The sequence below is a fragment of the Protomyctophum parallelum genome, assembly GCF_964188405.1.
Source record: "Protomyctophum parallelum genome assembly, chromosome: 17".
NCBI classification, from domain to species: domain Eukaryota; kingdom Metazoa; phylum Chordata; class Actinopteri; order Myctophiformes; family Myctophidae; genus Protomyctophum; species Protomyctophum parallelum.
In genome coordinates this window covers 37,083,963-37,106,000 of record NC_139719.1, presented here as the reverse complement: position 1 = coordinate 37,106,000, position 22,038 = coordinate 37,083,963, and the positions used below count along the sequence as shown (strand labels likewise).

At 43.5% G+C, this 22,038-nt stretch overlaps 1 protein-coding gene across 1 annotated transcript in view; it reads right to left on the bottom strand.

Moving 5' to 3' along the window:
• Positions 1–22,038, bottom strand: part of snx29 (sorting nexin 29) — a 161,455-nt gene that overhangs the window by 110,122 nt on the left and 29,295 nt on the right. Inside the window, exon 14 of the mRNA XM_083787959.1 lies at positions 19,310–19,395. Coding sequence (XP_083644085.1) covers positions 19,310–19,395 — 86 coding nt within the window. The remainder of the gene's footprint in view (positions 1–19,309; positions 19,396–22,038) is intronic.

Sequence of the window (22,038 nt, the reverse complement as noted above, 5' to 3'; positions counted from 1 at the left end):
GTGCATGTGTGTTACACTGTGCATGTGTGTTACACTGTGCATGTGTGTTACACTGTGCATGTGTGTTACACTGTGCATGTGTGTTACACTGTGCATGTGTGTTACACTGTGCATGTGTGTTACACTGTGCATGTGTGTTACACTGTGCATGTGTGTTACACTGTGCATGTGTGTTACACTGTGCATGTGTTACACTGTGCATGTGTGTTACACTGTGCATGTGTGTTACACTGTGCATGTGTGTTACACTGTGCATGTGTTACACTGTGCATGTGTTACACTGTGCATGTGTGTTACACTGTGCATGTGTGTTACACTGTGCATGTGTGTTACACTGTGCATGTGTGTTACACTGTGCATGTGTGTTACACTGTGCGTGTGTGTTACACTGTGCATGTGTGTTACACTGTGCATGTGTGTTACACTGTGCATGTGTGTTACACTGTGCATGTGTGTTACACTGTGCATGTGTGTTACACTGTGCACGTGTGTTACACTGTGCATGTGTGTTACACTGTGCACGTGTGTTACACTGTGCACGTGTGTTACACTGTGCATGCGTGTTACATTGTGCGTGTGTGTGTATGTGTGGAGGGGGGGTTACAGACAGACAGACAAGAAGACATTGTCTTTTAAGTCTAACTTAAGTCTTTTCTCTGTGAAGCATTAGAGGATGGGATGACACTTCCCCTGGGGGAAATTAAGTTTAACTACCCAGCACCAAATTTTATGAAACAGAAAGTTTCCTTATATTCTTCCATCTCTCATCGTCATAATAACGTTAGTGGTAAAGCGTAGTAATATCCGAACGGTTACTTTTTATTTTCCTCAAAGGCGAGACATCAAGAAGAGTCTGTCTGTCTGTCTGTCTGGAGCAAACGCCGAAAACCGCTGGACTAATCAGTAGGCCACAGAAATACATAAACTAATTTATCGTCTCTGCCAGGCCGGAGATTATGTTTTCGCCCCTGTACGTTTGTTGTCTACACTAGGTTGGACGACGGAAGGCCGAAGACTGTGTGTCAATCTGTCTGTTTATTTGTTAGGACAGTAGACTGACAGGAAATGGGGAGAGAGAGAGATGGGGATGTGACACACAGCAATGGTCGTCGACTCATCAGGATCGGGATTCGAACCCACAACACACTGTCGGAACTCGATTAGCAGCCTAGGGGCCCGGACGTGTACGCCAGCCCTCCGGACCGGGGAAATCACACTTTTTGATGGCTGTTCGTACGGGCCGGGCATTCCACATTTTGGTGGCATAACAGTAGAATTCATCCCCGTGTCTGTGCAGATTCTGGGGGAATGAGATCAGTGGAGCTCCCTTTGGTATTGTTCCTGTTTTAAACTTTGCATGCATAGGGAGTACAGTGGCGCAGTGCTTAATTTCAGCCGGAGCTATCTGACACTTGAGCTCCCCTACCCGCCACCCCAAATGCACATTACATGAATATACAATACGTCTCTCTCTATTATTATTTTAGTTTCATTTTCAAGTCAACTAGGCTTCTTCCTCGTCATAGCTACTTCTATTTCCAGTAAGATTCCAAAATAAAACATGGGTTGAATGATCACGTTTCAAGTACAAACAACAACAACAACAGTCTAATTTGTGTGCCCGTTTTGAGAGGAAATAGGTGCTTATGGAGCCCCAGCGTCGTGAGGCTTGACACCTCACTGTTGACGGTGCGTACATGCGTACATAAAAACTCTCGTCTCAACTTTTGCAATTTGCATCCGTTATCGTTCGTTGCATATGGAATATGGAACTTTCATACATTTATGGAGCAATAGTTTAACTTTAACTGCTACTTGGAGTTCTTATGAACAGAACTGACTGGTTAACATTGCCAAATCTCACAAAGACACCCGGCTTTACAGCATGGCTCAGAATCGAATATCGTAACGTTTGCTTTGGTGGGCCCGAAATGAAAGAAGACTAGTACAGAATTAAAATAACAGTAGTAGCATTATTGAGTTGTCATCAACTTGTTATACTGCATTGTATACAGTATGTAATATATTAACCCATTCTGACCGGGCACCCATTTTGGTGTCAGCATCATGTTATGCTTTAGCTATTGAAAAATAGCAGATCTACAAGCTCATATCGCGCCACCGAGTGGCGCGATACGAGCTTGTAGGTCTGCTATTTTTGAAAAATCGAAGAGCGACTGACATTTTTAGAATCTGATCTCAGGTCAGAATGGGTTCATCAGACCAGTGTGTGTCCCAGTGGAAACCTTGTATGAATCTGATCTCAGGTCAGAATGGGTTAACGTTGAGCCGCTGTGCCAACTGAACTGCAAATGCCTACTGTAGTTGTGTGTTGTGAGCCGGGCGGGTGTAAACTGCTGCTGCAAATGTTATTGATTGACTGATTGGAAATTGTATTCAGTTTGTAGAATGGGTACAGTTCAAACGAAAGTAGCCTACACAGGTCAATACAAAATCTGACTGATACGAGTATATAAAACCAGAAAAAGCTCAAGACTTGTTACTTCAGGTTCCTCCATTTTCAATTCATCAGAACATTTAAAGACATAAAAACGTCTATATGCCTATTCTATTGTGTTCTGATGGGTGGGCCACGTTGGTTGTGCTAAAAAAAAGGTGAAAAAAGGCCAAAGGGCATTTCTATGTGGAGTTTGCATGTGTCCCCCTAGGCCCTAGGGTATGCACCCTCACCAAAGAATATGCAGTTATACCTGGTCTCTATACTGCCTCCCCCTTGTCAGCCAGGGTGACTGATGGGAGGGAAACTAAGAAGCGGCCTGATCTCTGCTCATGCATTGAAGGAAGCATGCAGTTCGGGGCTTTACAGCTTTGTGGGATAAAAACCAAAAAAAAATCGTTTGAACCGTTTTGTAGGTCATACATGTCAAAAACGTAGTCATGATGCAACTCCCAATATAGGCTCCCCCATATCCCTCCGCCGAATTTCCACTTCTGCCCACAGGGAGTTAGCCTGCAGCACAAACTCTATTTCTCCCCACAGCTTCATCGTGTTCACACCACACACCACACCCGCAACCCGGCTTGGCCGAGATCTTTGAACACCTTGAATTTTCACATAGTTTTACACATTTTGGAAACATTTAACCCATTCTGTACGGGAACCCCTTTTGGTGTTTTAACTAAGCATTATGTTATACTTTTATAGCTATTGAAAAATAGCAGATCTACAAGCTCATATGAGCTTGTAAGTCTGCTATTTTTGAAAAAAATCGTGAAAATGCGGCACAAATCTTTGAATAATGAATATATATTCTTTCAGAAGACAATTTTTTTTATTTCGACGTTCACTTTATAATGGAAGTCAATGGGGCTTACCCTTACGCAAATTTGGAGTCATACACCATAGATATATCATAGACAGAAGATTAACGTTATAGACAGCGGTGTCAACTCCGGGGGTGCTCAGGCGCAGAAGCACCCACGGGCAAAATAATAAGCGGCGCCAATATCAATATGCAGAAGCAGAATATGCACCCACTGTCCTGACTTTAATGTCCCTTCCCCAGTGGTCATGTTTTCATGCACATAGTCACTGTAAGTCACATACCTTTACGGGGGGTTGTGGGCGCTTGGGCCAGATAGGTGTTGGGCCGCCGCCCATGGGCATTCAAATGCTAATAAGGTGGCTTTTGTTCTGCTGCCAGGTAGAGCGTATAAATGTTGCATACAGTACAGTAAAGTACCAACCGAAAAAACAAAACTCGTTTTTTTTTCCACCGCTGGGGGGGGGGGGGGGGGGGGAGGGGAGGGGGGGGGGGGGGGGGGGGGCGAGGGCTGCACCCACCGCCGTTATAGGAACCTGACGCCTCTGGTTATAGATGTTATGATGTCCCAGACCCACACCGGAGCCATGCCTTTCCCATGTGGATGGAGAACGGAGATACACATCAGGATCCCTTTCATCATCATAATTGCTTTTTGCCAACCTCATTCCCCTTTCATGAAAAACAAATTTTCAATCAATGTCAACCGACATTCAGGCCTGGATGCAGCAGACGTGCACAAATGTAACATCACAAAGTCACGCCGATGGGAAACGTCAAAAACTTCAAATGACTTCAGACTGAAGTAAACACGTCAGTGCACGCGTTAACCCATTCTGACCTGAGATCAGATTCATACGAGGTTTCCGCCGGACACACACTGGTCTGATGAACCCATTCTGACCTGAGATCAGATTCTAAAAATGTCAGTCGCTCTTCGATTTTTTCAAAAATAGCAGACCTACAAGCTCGTATCGCGCCACTCGGTGGCGCGATATGAGCTTGTAGATCTGCTATTTTTAAATAGCTAAAGCATAACATGATGCTGACACCAAAATGGGTGCCCGGTCAGAATGCGTTAAGTGATATAATCAGGAGGTTCAATTACGCAGGAGATTGAGAAACGCTATTAGACCTTCAAGTTCAGATGTGGCTAATCACAGGAAGTGACAAAGATTCAATCATCACCACCATCACTCAGATGTGTCAGTATATATATTTTTTTTCTGCCAACTTAAAAACATGTGTGCTTGTCCCCCAGCTCATGCAGAAGGGTGGATTTGTGCCATTTGTGCTCAGATGAATGTGGGCGTGGCTGTTGACGCCTGTAACTGGAGGGCCTTCCATCACATTACCTTGTCTTGAGTTATTTCAATCACCACTCTGATATAACCAGTCCTTTTCATTTCTTTCTGGACTTTGAAAGCAGTTTAAGCTGCAGTACCACAATGTCCTTAGGTGGTGGGGGTGCTGATATGCAGATTATTCAATCATTGAGTCATTATAATACTGATGCTAGATAAAACAAAGTGGAAATGCAAATTTGGAACTGAAGACTGAAGAAGAGGAGGAATTATACAAAGTAGGGTGACATTGATGACATCACGATGAGGACAAAATCAGTTGAGCTGTTCCTGAGAGCAATTTCCATTAAAGCACCCATATGATATGAAAGCCTGATTGTTCAAAATGAGTTATTTGTGGGGATAGAAAACACATGGGAGCCCCAAAAACACAAAAGAAATTGAAAAAGTTGAATTTTATGTTATAGGTCCTTTAAAGCTCCTTCCGAGCCTGGCCTGATTAAAGATGTTGTTGGACAGTCGACGTTGTGAAAACAACAACGTAATGTAACCGGCTTCCTGATTAAAGATGTTGTTGGACAGTCAACGTTGTGAGAACAACAACGAAATGTAACCGGCTTCCCAGCCCACGAGTGTTTCCAATAAAAGCAACTGTGAAATATGATCCCTGCCCTTAAGTTGATACAATGGTTCTATATTTAGCTGCTGAATTCGAGAAATACTGCTATACTGTTGTTTCACATTGGCTCTTGTTGCAGTGGGAAACCGATACAGTACACACACACACACACACACACACACACACACACACACACACACACACACAACTGGCCTTCAACTTCCTCTGTGTGGTGTCAAAAGCTGCTGCAAAACAACCCCAGGACTTCATTCCCTATTCCGATGTACGCAATTAACGCATGCACACATAAACATGCAAGCGCACCACTTCAGAAGTGCTTCATACATGCAGATGATGAAAGGATGGTGGACTGCAGCGACAACAAACACAAAAAAGCTCTCTCTAATGTGCACTTGGAGTGTTTTTCTATTATCCCACACGACCCTACGTCCTTTCGCTTTTCCCTCCTCGGGTTTTCAGGGGCAGTGACAGCTCCGAAACCCCCACCTGGGCTCCGTATAGAGAAGCTGCCTACTATAACGGAGGGAAGGGGGGGGGGGGGGAGGAGGGGACAAAGGTCACGGGAAGATGATCAAATATACATATACTCTCAGATCTAGCGGCCGCCGCCTTTGTATTAGCATGGATTATTAATGGTAGCCTGCTCAGGTAGAGGATGGAGGAAAATGGAGAGGAAGGTGGGGAAAAAGAGACTTGGAGAAAACGGGAAACAAACGAGAAACGAGGGAGATAAAATAAAGATAAGTAAAGACAAGGTGGACAGACAGAGATGCATACACAGAGAAAAGACAGAATCCCTGTACACAGACACAATCTCTCATCCACATGCAAACGTTGTTTTCGGTCACAAAGAATTTTGAAATGCATTCCAAAGTGATTTTCAAAAGCATCGGTATTGATGGAACTGTGCAGCGGCATAGCGTTTGTGCTTGAGAAACTACGTTATCAGAGCTCCATTCACACATGTGTGTGTTTGTGTGTAATAACAGACATGGAAGAGAGAACACGAGGAGTGCCGTCTGTTAAAACATTGCAATGACAGATTGAGCCTTTGATATGAACTCCAAAGGACTTTTACTAAACAACCGTTTGTCTTTGAGCAGGGTACGGCACAGTGGGGTTCACTGTGGAGAAGAAGTCTACAAACACATCCAAATAAAACTTTTTTTTCCACCTCCAAATGAGCAATTTCCCTCCAACTGCGTCACCGTCATAATTTTTCGAAATGAGACGGAGAGAAGTTGGACGTTTTGTTCTGACGCTAAGATGAAAGAGCCAATGGGTTCTGCATGTTTAACATCCAGTGGGGAACATGGTAATCTTGAAGGATTTGTGCGATTCTGCATTTTGTGTGTGTGCGCGTATGTACACTTAATCATAGATATACATAAACATGTACATACATAATACATAAACTTACCCAGTTTGCAAAGTGAAGAAGATAAAGTTGTAATGAACATATGGTTTTAAAAAGTCACAAATGATCATGAATGTACCATCAGTGACCGTGAATGCTTTACGTACTGCTACTTATCAGTCAAGCCTTCTGTTCTCATCAGGGTAAACAGTAACTGAACAGTAAACCAAAAGGAGAACTACTGCCCTAAAGGTACCTTGAAGACCTTTTACTTTTGTGTAACTCTGAATTGCATGATTGCAATTTACCTGCTTTGTCCTAAGAGAGTTCTATCATGAGCCTCGAGGTGACATTTTTCTGGTGCCAAGACAACATCTTTTTGCGAGCAGCAGGTAAAGCAGCAGGTAACATAATTATTTTAAAATAGTTTTGTTCCATTGTGTTGACCTCTGTATTAACCTATCAAGAAACATTGTATTAAAAAGTCCACAACAATGCAACAGAGGTTAACCACATTAACCCTGGTGTGACTTGTCCCTATTTTGTGAGTGTCATTATATATTATGTGTCATTATATTATGGCGAACACAGCAGATGTACACAATGTGACTCGTTAACTATATTGAAAGGATTTAATAGGCGTCAAAACAATCATGCAGATACTTAAATTACTTTCTGAAAACAAGGTTTTTGCTTTTGCTTTATTATTAAAAAACAAAGCAAATAAAACAGACGTGACATTTTTTTTCCGCTCATGTTAAATATTTTGATTTGTAAGATGAGCATGATTTGTGTAAATTGTGCTTACGATGCAGCTTTCAGTTATTGAGTGTGCATGTAACATTTTATTGTGTTTTATTATAATAATCCTATAAGCCTTATAGGATTATGTGTTAACAGTAACACCCATCCCTTATACTATAAGGGATGGGTGTTACTGTTAACACATTCCCTGCAAGGTATTAATTAATTAATTATTTTGGCACTGCCACAGTATTTTAAGTGCATACTCTTATTTTGAAGGCCAAAGGGTCCCGGGGTCGTGAACCATAAGTAAACAACGACTGTGTTGGAAAAAACAAAATACAAAAAAAGATCTAATATTACCATGGTCTCTACATTTTCTTCTTTATGATAGCCAGTAAGACACCTGAGGGCGACAAGCGAAGCAAAGCGAAGGGCGGGGTCATGTGCACGCATTCGCCTAGGTGACAGCAGACTGCTGGGCGAGTGCTGGCGCTTGGAGGGGCAGATCAACATGAATTCTGTACTGTCCATATATGGAGTGTGTCTTGAGTGTACAGGGTTTGATGTGATCAACATATGGAATGTCAGAACAGGTCAGCCCCATATATGGAGATCTAAGGGTGGCAACAGGGGAAGTACCTTTAGTGTACAGGGTTTGATGAGGGCCGAGGTAGGGCCGGGCCTTCATTTTCGGGCCTGTTGAGAACTCTAGTTTTCTCAGGCTGCCGGACGCGGCTGCACTAATAACTATGGCCAGGCCCATCTAGGCTCAACCAACCAACCAAACAACTGACTGACTGACGGTAAATGCGTGATTTCATAGTAAATGCGACCTTGCAGTCGCAATAATGGTCTTCATTTACCAGCTCTCAAAAGAATGTCATACATGTCCATGGCCCATGCACCCTTGATCAAAGTGTCCTATAAGGATCTATCTTAACATTCTATTGGAATTCAACCCCAGTATTCTATTCCACGGACGTACCATGTGCACACCTCACTGTACCTCATTGGGTACAGTACCCCATATCCCCCATGATGGGCAGCTTTGGCGTACATTTGTATAGGCCTACTGCCAAAAGTATCACATTGCTCTATTGTGCACAGCCTCACTTTTAGGATATTGCTTAACGCATTCTGACCGGGCACCCATTTTGGTGTCGGCATCATGTCATGCTTTAGCTATTTAAAAATAGCAGATCTACAAGCTCATATCGCGCCACCGAGTGGCGCGATACGAGCTTGTAGGTCTGCTATTTTTGAAAAATCGAAGAGCGACTGACATTTTTTTAATCTGATCTCAGGTCAGAATGGGTTAATCAGACCCAGTGTTTGACCGGCGGAAACCTCGTATGAATCTGATCTCAGGTCAGAATGGGTTAAATCCCCACACTCCTGCTGCATAATTTAACACAGACACACACAAGCCTGGTATAGTTAAAGGTATATTCAGTGATTTCACTTAATTCAAATATCACTTATTTCTTTGTTTTGTTGTGATAATCCTCCCTACTATAGAGTGTGCTGGCCATAATAATATGGCGAGTTCCTCCCTGTCCCCAGTTAACCCCTGGGGGTCAAAAAACCTTAGGTTTCGTTTTTGACTCTCTATCCTGATTGGACGAAAGGCTGGGTCCCACAGCCAAAAACGAAACCTAAGGTTTGAGTGAAATCACTGAATATACCTTTAATAAGTAATGAGTAACATACTCTTCCTGAGTAATATGCCCAAAACTGTAGTAATAATAATATAAAACATTCTAAATGTATCACATCATGGCAGAAAGGATCAGGGAGGGAGCAGTAAGTATAATTCTAACAACCTAATCTACGGCAGGGGAACAAGAGGAGAGTCAGGGAACAAGAGGAGATAAAGAAGGCTGTTACGGACCGCTGTCCTTATGATGAAAGGCTTTGCATGCTTTTCAGTCTTCCAACGTGGCAGCCTGTCCAGATGTTTGATGTCCAGCGGCAACGACGACAACACACAGAAGGCACTTCTGGTCAGACACAGGAGGAACAAGGCCTGGAGGCAAACCCCTCAGTGCCCAGAGCCTCCTGGTGTCTCCAACACCCGCTGCTAACAGCTCACCCTGAGCCCGCAAGAGACAGTGGGGGCAGTAGCATGCCACTTGGACACAGGCCGGGGTCTGATCAGCCTCGGTCAGGTCGCCTGGAGCCTGAGAGGGTGTCTGTTGCAAGACCCGAAAGACCCAGTGACTCCAGGAAACAACACTGAACTTTGTACAGAAAGGCCTCCGCTAAACCTTCTCGGGTGGTTTTAGTTATTTCTTATAAAGAAAGGAGTAGCACATACCCACAGTTTCCTTAAACACGGTGCTGGACCCACAAATGTAGTTGATGAAGCCCTATACTTTGGCGAAAGGTTGGACGGACTGACTGATTATGCAGGTTTTCATCAGTAATCTGCAACCTATGGTCAGAATAACACTGGAAAAAATGCAAATTAGCATTTAACCAAATCGCAACGCTCAACAAGACCAGAACGGGGAAAAAAAATGCAAGTTTTTGAATTATCTATGAGTGGATTCCAGTTTTGCTAAAAACAAGCCACAGCAGCAAAACCCATCATCCTTACCTAAATCCTTTTTGATCTGGGCCATTCATATCCTGATATGTGCCTAAACAGAAATTGCATTGATCTCACAATCATAAGATAAGCCTGGAGTATGCTGAATGCCGAACATATCCAGGAATATTGTCTGATTATGGCTGCGGTGACTCAGCTAGTAAGCATGAGTCATGTAACAGGGTCTGAAATTTTCAATCAAAGCTTTCACTTGGCAATGCCTTCAATCGTGAAAATAAATTAATAAAATATAATAAAGAAATGTCAGCGTGTTCAGTCTGAGACACTCAACGCATCACAAGGTATGACCACCCACTCTTACCTTGAGATAGGTTAATCCAAACCTCTTCCTTTCTAAGCCGTTAATTTGATGTATTTATCTTACAAAAGATGTATTAATGAACAGCATTAGTTAGTTGTGCCAATATATCCCATGTGCTTAGAAATAGTGTAGTGATTAAGCCCTGTGGAACCGCGAGTAACCCTGCTAGCCCTGAAACAAATCCCATTAGTCTTCTGTCCAGTGTCCCCCTCCCATTCCCTACAAAGCTTTCCTACTGTACCATCTACTCTCAAGAGAATAAAGCACTTCATTAACATATAATAGTGCTGAACAGCAACATGGTCAATGGTTCAAATCTTGAAAGTTGAAAAGAAGGTATAGCCTATGCTTTTCAAGTGCTGCTGCAGAACTCCACTCTGCCCCGTGGACAGAGGCATGCTGAGATCCCCCAGAAAGGGAGGGTAAGGGGTCAGCCCCGCTTGGTATAATATCCGTCTGTGCTTGGATGAACAGCTCCAGAGGCCTAGTGGAGGTACACGTGGACCCAGAGGCAAATATCTTCACTGTTTGACCCGAGCGGAGAGAAGGAAGAGAGGCTGCCAAACAGTCTTGAACAGTTTGAACAAGAGAGAAACTTCCTGAGCATAGGTCAGGAGGTCAGACGTGGGGCTGAGGAGGGTTTCTTCTCACTTCATCCTTAACCTTCCACTCTCATCTCTCCTTTATCTCTCATCCCTGCTGCGTTCACCTCTGAGCTCACTTTCTCTTAGCTGCCTTGGCCATCTCCTCCTTTGAGCCACACAAACACACGCGAACATGCGCACACACACACACACACACATGCACGCACACACCCACACACGCTCCTACACCATAAAACATATTAGCCACCACTCCTTAGATTCACGTTTTCTCCAGTTTCCCCTCATTCTCCTCTCCTCCTGCCACCACCCCACCTCCTCTGCCTCTCTCCTATAGGAATCCTCTCCTCCTCCACCATCCTCCTCCTCCTCCTCTACTCTCACCTCATCTCCTCACCCAGTTTACTTTGTTGACTGGAGTCCCCGGCCCCAAGGGTCTCTAATAAACACCTTTCTTTTTGTAGATCTGTAGATTTAGCTGAATGTTCTCCCCAGAATAGGGGCTTCACTAGGGTTCATGTAGTTAAGCCTGCAGGTCTGTGAAGGACTGTCGCTCCCAGGCACACGAGAATCAGGATTTGGTTGTTTGTAGCGCCGGAGACCAGTTATATCACACAACAAGCTGCATGAACAGGAGAAGGAAATTTGCACATCTTATTCAGGTGAGAGTTGTGGCGGCACTTTACAGAAAGCCTCTGTGGGTGTTTTGGAAGATGAAGAGCCTTCCAAAAGCCACGGGGATAGTTACTATATAAATAAAAAGGCAAAGTATAGTCAGAAGACTGACTGAAAAGTCTGATTGAAAAAGCAATAATGTATTTGTAATTCATATTCATATGTTCAGTTTGTGACAAGATTAGTATAAGCCCACTGAGGTGTTATTTCGTGCATTTATAGTAAGACTAGCATATCACTGTGGTGCCAAGAAAACTAACTAAAGTACTAAACATACCCCCTCATATTCTTCCAAGCAGACTGAAAGATTTGACAAAACTACAGTAGGTTTTGTAGATCAAATCAAATACGAATCAAGATTGAGTATCCTTAACTCAACTGTTTACAGTAATGTAAAGAGAATGTTTGTGAACAGCCCATGTTCCAGGTGTCGTGTTCACTCACGAGTCATTGTCCTTCAGTCACATACTCTAAAAGGTCACAATTAGGTATGTCCCGAATCCGATCACGTTTTTTTTGTTGCTCCCGATCCGATTCTGATCATTTGATTTTAAGTATCTACCGATACCGATTTCTCCTGATGCGATATTTATATTTTTATAGAACACTTATGTCACAACACATCACGATATCCAAAATCACAGACAATATCCATATCATAATATTATGATATGGATATAATTTTGATACTAGGGATGTCTCGATCACATTTTGCTTGTGATCCGATTCCGATCATTAGAAAATGTTATCGGCCCCCGATGTCCGATCACGGGATCGGATCGGGACAACCTTAGTCACCATGGTTGTAGGTTATATGCTCCGAATACACAATTTGTCGTACTAGTGTGACGAACAAACAAAAAGTCGGATTGCTGGGTGGATTCAAATCTTTGAGAGTTTGAGAGAGCGTTGCACTTACTCCATGAGGGAGTTTCATTTATTAATATAATATAAGAAAGTGCACCTTGAAGTAAAGGACAACAGAGCCGAGACATATGCTCTCATCATTTCAAGATTTCATTATCAGCTCTGTGTGTGGTACATTAAGTGGCCGACATTGCACCAGCTGGTGGCCCACAGCATGCTTATCAAATGTGATTAAAATCAAGGGTGTTCGGGTGGCACATGGGGTAAAATTCCCCTGCTCACCATTGTGGAAACTGGGGTTTGAATTCTCCACGGTGTGAGCGGCCTGCTTGGGCGTGTTTGCAGGTGGAAAGCTAGTGCAGGGGGAGGTGTTCTCCATCATGACCTTCATCAGGCTGAATGCCAGGAACGGAAATCATGCTATTTTGTGTTCCTCTGCATGCCTTATGTCCAGTGAAACTCCTCACTGCAGTCAGATGAAAAGAAGTGGCTGGCGATTTCATGTGGATCGTATAGGAGACATAGTTATCTATTCTACATCCTCCCCAAGGGGTTGGCAGTGATAGGGACTATAGTACAAATGGGGGGGAAATGACGATGACTACGTTGAAACTTAAACAACAATACTGACAGCTGGCCACGGTGCTTTGCAGGAGTGGCAAAGAGAAGTCTGTGATTTGGCTGTGGCGCCATGGGAGGGAGAGGATGTACAGATGTAGCCCTAACTGCTCCTGAAGAGCAGGTTGGTGCCTTGAATGGTTTCCTCCACCGTCAGAGTTAGAGGCACTATAAATGTACCATTTATTACCATTTATATAAAAGCAATGACACAGGTAGGTGTAAAGGCCCTGAATTATTACAAAAATTGCACAGCCGTCTCAAAAATAAAAACACTCAGTAAATCATTATGGTACCTGTCACAATAGATAGCTCTCTGCTATACAGATGGTGCTCACTGAAAGCTTTAGCTGACTTTCGGACATAAAAAGCTGTGGTGCACTCTGGGGGATACGGCTCTCTAGTGGGGATTATTATGAGACACCGTGTGGGGCCTGGCATTGTCGCACAAGATTAAAATGTTCATTAACACTGATTAAACTCAAGTGATGAAATCTGTCAACATGCCCCAGTCATGTCACACGCCCATGGACGTCCCAATGAGATTTATGCCCCCACACACACACACACACACACACACACACACACACACACACACACACACACACACACACACACACACACACACACACACACACACACACACACACACACACACACACACACACACACACACACACACACACACACACACACACACAGGTGTTGACCGGCTGGCCCCACATATGACATATGACACACGTCGTTGTCACACAGTCTATTTAATGAAGTGCCTTTGTCTCTCACACACACAAACATAAAACACATGCACTGTGCTGTACACACATTCCCACACAGACCACACTCTGTTGGCTAGATGAATGTCCCTCACACCTTTATGCTGGTAAACACACCCCACTGTGCTGGATTAAGACTTGTGTGATGCTCCGTTGTTCTCCAGGGCCCCCTGGTTCGCCCTGTGACTGATGAGCTCCGTTAACATTGGCGACATGACTTGGTCTTTTAGCGAGTCTGTCCACCGAGACATGAATAACACACAAAGCACTAGTTAAAGCCCAACACACACCGTCTGCGAATGCCGCGCGTCAAAACAGCCGCCTCCGTTATTTTCAATCTAACCTATCCCACACCGGCGGCGTCCGACGCGCGTTCACGCCTCGCCTGACGCTCCGATACACCACTGTAGCCCAACACACACCGGGTGCGCAGCGACGCGGCAACGCCTGGAAAATAGAACAGTGGCGTACCTCATAAAACGATGCATCGACTCAACTTCGACTTTACTGTCTGACAAGTCGACTTGGAAAAATCTAAACTCGTTAATGTGCACACACACACATAATTAACTAACACTTGTGAAACTCATCTCACATTGACACACAAATCAGATTAGTGTTTTTTTTCTTCCAAATACAAACATGCATGCACACCTTGTTATTAAACTAGTAATGACAAATCACCTCCATGTTAATTGTCACACACACACACACACACACACACACACACACACACACACACACACACACACACACACACACACACACACACACACACACACACACACACACACACACACACACACACACACACACACACACCCTCCAATCCTAACAAACGGCTAAGGTGACAGCATGATGGCCAATCTCCCTGGGGCCCAACAAAGGGCAAAGTGGAGTGCAGGGTTACGATAAATACCAATCTGTGTGTGTAATGAATAAGGTACACACTCCAATTAGTGCGGGCGGCAGGTGACAAATGCCTCTCGCTCACTCATTAAAGCCACAGGTCAGCAAGACCCACTGATTGGTCAGGTTAAATGGCTGGGTAATCCGGTTGCTTGGTGGTGATGAATAGGCTCATGACAACGGAGGCCTTATTTATGGACGAACTAAGCGAACGCACTAAGCGACGGGCAACTGTGGTAATGAATGCGCAGTGTCTGTGCGCAGTGTGTGTGTGAGAGCGTGCGCGCGTGCGCATGCTTGGTACAGCCACAGCATGGAGGGAAAAGAGACTTGAGTAAGAGTTGAACGGGTTAGGTGGGGTGCTTGTAGGAATGACTACAGCGGTAGTGCCCTATCTGTGTCTAACAGAGTATGAGAACGCAGAGCCACAGAGTCTATCTGTGTCTAACACTTACAGAGTATGAGAACGCAGAGCCACAGAGTCTATCTGTGTCTAACACTTACAGAGTATGAGAACGCAGAGCCACAGAGTCTACAAATGCATCCCTAAAGGGAATGCACTCGGGCTCATTGATCTAGATAAGTAAAACAGCTTCCTCGCTCCAGAGGGGGGACGCGAACCATTGCCCTCTAAGATGGATGTATGTGCCACGCAGACAGGCCTGCTGTGCTGTAAAGTGCTGGGGTGACGGGTGTGCGTGTCACGTGTGTGTGTGTGTGTGTGTGTGTGTGTGTGTGTGAGCAGGATAGGGATCAGAAATTATTAACTTGTGAAGCGCTGGCCATTCATTGGCTGAGCAGCGAGACACACCACAGTGGAGGACACTGGAACAACTCGATAAGGGGTCAGAGTTCATCTATTTTCTCACCAGGCACTTCCAGGGCATTATGGGATCGTTTCTTTGAGTGGTGCAACCACTCCAAGGAACAGCAATGTCCGTGTCCGTGTGTTCACCTATGTGTTCACCAACCTATGTGTTCATTAATGAGCACCAGTATAATGAGTACCAGTGCAGAAACAGAGAGAGAGACAGTGCTGTTTCTTTGTTCATAAATTGTCCCACTCCTTGACTATATTATTCCTATGTTTTCTTTCTTAGGAAGGGAGTACAGGGGTACGCCGGGAGTGGGTATGAGAAGGACCTTTAAGAAATTAACCTAAATGTAATCTAAAGGGTGATATTTTCTAAAATACCCCGAAACAGCATACACAACTGCACCTAATTTGTTCAAGTTTTTGAAAAACATGAATATTTTGACAAAGAAAATGACAGAATAATCTTTTGTTTTGTTTAGTTTTTTAGGCATTACAAAAAGATTTGGAGAAAATGTTCAAATGTCTGAATTGACAGCAAAATCGGTAGAATACCGTACATTACCTCTGGCTTTCGCACCCTGAACTCACTGATCGCCAATTCTGTCCAGTGTTATCCACCTCGCTGTGTTGATCTAGACATTTTGTTTTTGCTCCGAGTCCATTTTATGAACCCTTTGGCTTTGCAGTGCCGATGGGCACTCATTTAAAGCGTTTTCAATAAAGTAATGAAATCAATCTACTTTCTTGTTAACAGTTAGTATTGAGAGCATAATATAAGTACGAGTATAAGGTATAAGTACGAGTGCCAGCCATTACCAGAGAATGTTGTTTTGCTGCCGTTTCAAAAAGGATTCATCTCGCTGATAGACCTGAAGTGCAGCAAAGATTCCAACACAAGTAATAAAGGCAGACTTCTACACTCTCAGAAATACAGTAGATTAAACAGAATTGTACTGTGTAGTGTACTGTATAATGTCTAGTATGTCTACCATCTGCCTCTTCTTTATGTTTTGTCCAGTAAGCTATATGCTGTTCTTTCTGAGTTATTAAAGATGTGACTGTGAGCCATTATTCTACAAAGAGCCGGATGTTCTGAATCTAACAGTAAACTAACTGTCGCTTCCTCAATAAAACTCCTCTTACTGGCTGGCGCACACACAAGCGTGTGCCAGCACACGCACACGCACACACGCACACACACACACACACACACACACACACACACACTCTCTTGAAATTGTATAGACATCTAATGCAAACGCAGCAACAAAAAAGAAAATCAACATAATAACATTCCCACACTTATTCATATAAACAGAACAAACACTCATGCATGTAAGAAAAGTCAGAGACATATCGGTAGACAGAATTGTGCAGGCAAAGTCATTATCACTCCTTTCAAACGCACAAGGAAAAAAATGAATAAATAAGTACGAAACATATTTTGCTGCACATCAGTCGGGGCTTGACAGCACCCAAGGAGCACACCACAGATCACATGCTGCGCATCCTCATTAGATGAGAGAGGGGGACGAGGGGGGGCTGACAGTACCTACAGTAAAAAGAAGGTGATTGTGTATCACTTCCACCCCTTTTTTCGCGCAAGCGCGCACAGACACACACACAAAATGCTTCATCCAGCATGAATGTTTCAGTACTGTATACTGTTGTTGTATGAATATCAATTTATACAACAGATACAGTATTAATGCATCAGTGCAACTTTGCTAAATCGCTCAAATGACACCAGGACCTTCCAAACACAAGCGTACACACACATGAGGTGATAAGAGCAGGGCATATCATTAGCAGGAGGTACTGTACTGTGCAGAGAATTACCATGCCTGACAGGCATGCACAGAGATAGAGGAGAATGGATGGAAGGAGAGGGAGGGGTAGGAGTGTAAGGGTGGACGGCAGAGATTAGGAGACAAGGGAGGGACAGAGGAATGGGCAGAGAGGTCAGAATAAAGATATACATACAGTATCGTTACTGTATATACAATATACTGTATATGCCGTACTGTTGCCACAGGCCACAGGCGATTAGTGTGATTTGTCTTATCAGCTTTGATAGGAAAAGGGCACATCCATATCAGAACGTTCCAAAGCCTTTTCACCTGGATGGCGGCGATGATCAAATGAGGCACAGAGAACGAGGAGATCAGAGACCACGAGAGAGAACAGACAGAGTGAGAAATGAGAGAGACCATTATAGTCTCTGTCGGCATTCAAATTCAAAACTAGCCAAAGTAGCAGAACCGACAAAAACATTTTGTGCTTGTAGATCTGCTACTTTTGTGTAATATCAGTATCTGTATGATCAAGTAACACATTCATTTACACACAAAAAAAGTGTGTGTTTATTAAGTATAACGTGTGATGTCTATCTCTTCTATATCTTCTACTCTCCCAGCTAATATTGTATGTGTCTGGCGCATAGAATTAAAATTCAATTCACTTGCCATTTTCTCTCCTCAGAGTATTCCTGTGTGTGTGTGTGTGTGTGTGTGTGTGTGTGTGTGTGTGTGTGTGTGTGTGTGTGTGTGTGTGTGTGACGCACGCACACACACACAGTGCGTGCGTCTGTGTGTGCGTTTGTGTTATTCCCACTAGACCCCTCCCTCTAGTAATCATGACGCAACCTGGAGAGTTCCTGTCCTGTGTGTGCTGAGCTGTTGGAGGCGTAGGGTATCCCGGCCTCTGGAAAGCAGGGAAAAGTTAATTGCCATGCACATTGCTCATGCTACAGGAGATGTGAAGCCCGCTGATATATTAAACATGACACTGCCAGTAACAGTGTCACAATCCCCACCCACCACCCCACTCCTAACGAGTACGGAAATGTCAGCCCGGGGAAACTTCATTTGGGCGTTCTTTGAACTGAAGACAAACATGCATCAAGCCGTGAGCGTCTAGTGCTCAGCTGACGCTGCAGCTAAAAAGAACGAATGAAACCACTGCAAAAAACCGGAATAAAAAAATAAAACATTGATTGTATTTTCGTCGTCAGAAATGTGTAATGACTGAGGAACTTGGGGTTTCTCACTTTGTCTTTCGAGTCATGGGGGACTCTTTTATGATCAACTAGGTAGGTTTACTACCAGAACTCACTGGCCAATTCACCACTTAAAGCCCTATTGACCGGGGTAACCCAGTGGTCTGTACCCGGCCCTATTGACCGGGGTAACCCAGTGGTCTGTACCCGGCCCCAGGGCAAGAATTTCACGGCGGCCAATGACGGTCATGGCACTCGGTGCGCCTCTCTTTGGCTGTGTGACATGCCCTATGCCCTAAAAACGACATGCCCTATCATGGCCACAGTGGGCTTGACGCCACCGTCTGCACTACACCAGCTGATTTCACTGTTTATGAAAAAAGAAATGTCTTGTGATTACAAGCTGACAGAAACTCGCTCTCTCCCTCAGATCTAGATGGCGTCTCAGATGGCGTCTACTACTCATGCATGCACATTGCACGCACGCACGTCGCACACACACACACGCACGCAACACTCGCACTCGCTTTCTCAACACACAAAACCCCATTTCGGGGTTACAGATAAAGTGCTATAGCCTTTTTAGTCATTGTGTGTGGCCTTCCATTATCTGTTCAGTGTGTTCTGTCTGTCTTTCAACCCTTTGTCAACGGCTACAAGGACACAACATATTTTTTCACAATTTGTTCAGTCTGACAGTAACGTCCCCTTACAAGAGTGCTGTACGTCTGGCATCACAAAACTCACTGTGCGAGTGTGTGTGTGTGTGTGTGTGTGTGTGTGTGTGTGTGTGTGTGTTGTACCGTCATTTCCCTGGCTCCCCTCTCTCTTCAGCATCTGGACTGCCCCCACATACTTCTTCAACTGCACTTTCAGGACCTCATTTTCCCTACACACACACACACGTAAAGAATATATCACTATCTGCTTTCGTTTGTCTCAGTCTGCTCATAAACACACAGGTTGACAGAAGAGAGGCAGTCAAAACCACAAAGCAATTTTCTCTCTGACACACACACACACACACACACACACACACACACACACACACACACACACAGCATTGCAAGATGTGGCATTGGAACACAGTAGAGTAGACGGCACGCAACCAAGTATAAGGCCCATTGAATAATTGTTTCATGTCTCAAAGATGAACCCATGTTTAATAATAGTTTTTTTTAATAATAGTAATTATATTAAACTTTCACTAATAATTATGCTTATGTATATTGTATGCAAAATGTATATGAAAAATATTAATTAAATGAGTCCCACGATTGGTAATGCATTATTGCCGGTCTCCAACATTCAACTTTAATTAACATTATTGTTTTTATTAATTTGCTTACTCTAACACTGGGTAACACTGACAAGATAAATTACATTTCATAACTATTTACTATGACTTCTGGTCAGAGACATTTGAATGGTTTGCAAGATTAATAGTCTATGAAAAAGACATTCTCAACCCTCAACGTTCTCTCTTTGGTTGTTCAAAGAACATTACAGATCTGATCATAATATGAGCAAAAGGCTTTGACACACAGTTTCTTGGCAACAGTGTTGCCAAGAAAATTATTCTACTGGACTGGTAGAATAATCCATTCTCTGTTTAGAAATACAGAAATATGCACATTCGCCATGTCTGGTGTGGGAAAGATTAACAGACACAATAAGTATAGAGAGAGCGAGATTCAATCTTCATCGCCCCACTGAATGACACTCCCCGGCACAAAACAAACAGTTCTACGGAGAAATAAAAGCAAATTAGAGACACAAAAATAAAATGAGTGTGTTGAGAGTAGGAGTCGGTCTTGAGGGAAATCTGCGGGAAAGTAAAGAGGCTGCTCTCGTCTCGAAGATGGTGATTCTGTAAAGCGGAAAGATGTAAAAGAGAGAGCGGGTCCTCCAAGGTTAGAGCAAAACACACAACACCTTCAGGGTGTAGATTTGGAGCAGTCATACAGTACACACACACTGTGTACACTGTGTGGCTGCGTGAGTGCGTGCAACTAATTTAACACATTCTGACCTGAGATCAGATTCATACGAGGTTTCCGCCAGACACACACTGGTCTGATGAACCCATTCTGACCTGAGATCAGATTATAAAAATGTCAGTCGTTCTTCGATTTTTTCAAAAATAGCAGACCTACAAGCTCGTATCGCGCCACTCGGTGGCGCGATATGAGCTTGTAGATCTGCTATTTTTCAATAGGTAAAGCATAACATGATGCCAACACCAAAATGGGTGCCCGGTCAGAATGGGTTAAGGAAAAACCCAAATATCCGAGTGGAGAAACATAACTATCTGCTTCCATACAGGTTGTACCGTCATGATACAATTATAAGCAATTAACATCCTATCATGCTCTCTGGCATCTATGCCAATAATGAGCAGGGCCCATTTAAGCAAAATTACACAAGAGGGGGTGGTTTAACGTCATTAATGCACACCTGCGATGCTGCAGGAACACGCCCGCAGGGCGAGTTTCGAAAGGAACGCAGAACGCAGTTTCGAAAGGAACGCATTAAGTGCATTAATGACGTTAAACCACCTTCTCGAGTATAATATTGCAATGATACAACAGTTACCCTTAAAAACTAAGAGAATCGCTGAAAAATTCTAATTTGACAGATGTAGTCACTACGACCACAAATGTCTCAAGAAACTAGCTAGCCTAGCCACCGAGTCTACTGCGCTCTGAGAGAAAAGCACGGCTGAATTGTTTGTTTTGATTAGGCGTTGACATAATGTGGTTTGAAGCATGGCTAGAAAGCTGTTTCAACCTATCAGATTGCTTCCTCAAAACGACCTGTTGTAAAATAGACCTTCATTTTGGATAGAGGAAAAGACCTAAAAGGCTGTAAAAGAGGGTTCATTATCGGGCCACGGATGGAAGGAGCATCAGTCACAGACTTCAATAGTGACTAGAAGTGGCAGCTTTATTGTGTAAATAAATTGGAATAGGCTTTGGGTTCAGACTACAACTGAAAAAATCTAACTGCATGAAGTTCTCATTTGAGAAGGTTTTGCAGACAGTCGCTTGAGCTTCCTTATTTTATTCTATTTATGAAACATCGACGTGGGTAGAGGAAGCGGCAGCACAATTCCAACACTTCCGTTATCTTTTTGTAGGTGTCGTCATTACTGACCGTGTGTGAAATACCAGAGAGAGAGAGGCATTGTTTAAAAAGTCACGAAAAAGTCAAGGAAACTTAAAACCAAAAAGACATTCAGTAATTACTAATTACCTAAGTTGAGACATATAGCCATGCGGCAACTAATTTCCTTTATGTATTCTTTCCCCACCATTATCTTTGTGCTTGTGCATAAACCCAGTTAAATTGGCCGTGCAGCAGATTACAATTTACAATTTACAATTTAGGCATTTAGCAGACGCTCTTAATCCAGAGCGACTTACATTAAGCAAGAACAAAAAGCATGGGAATACATCACAAAAAAGCATTTATCATAAAACTAAACATGCGTAAGCTAAGAAAGTAACATTGGAATATCTATGAGACTATA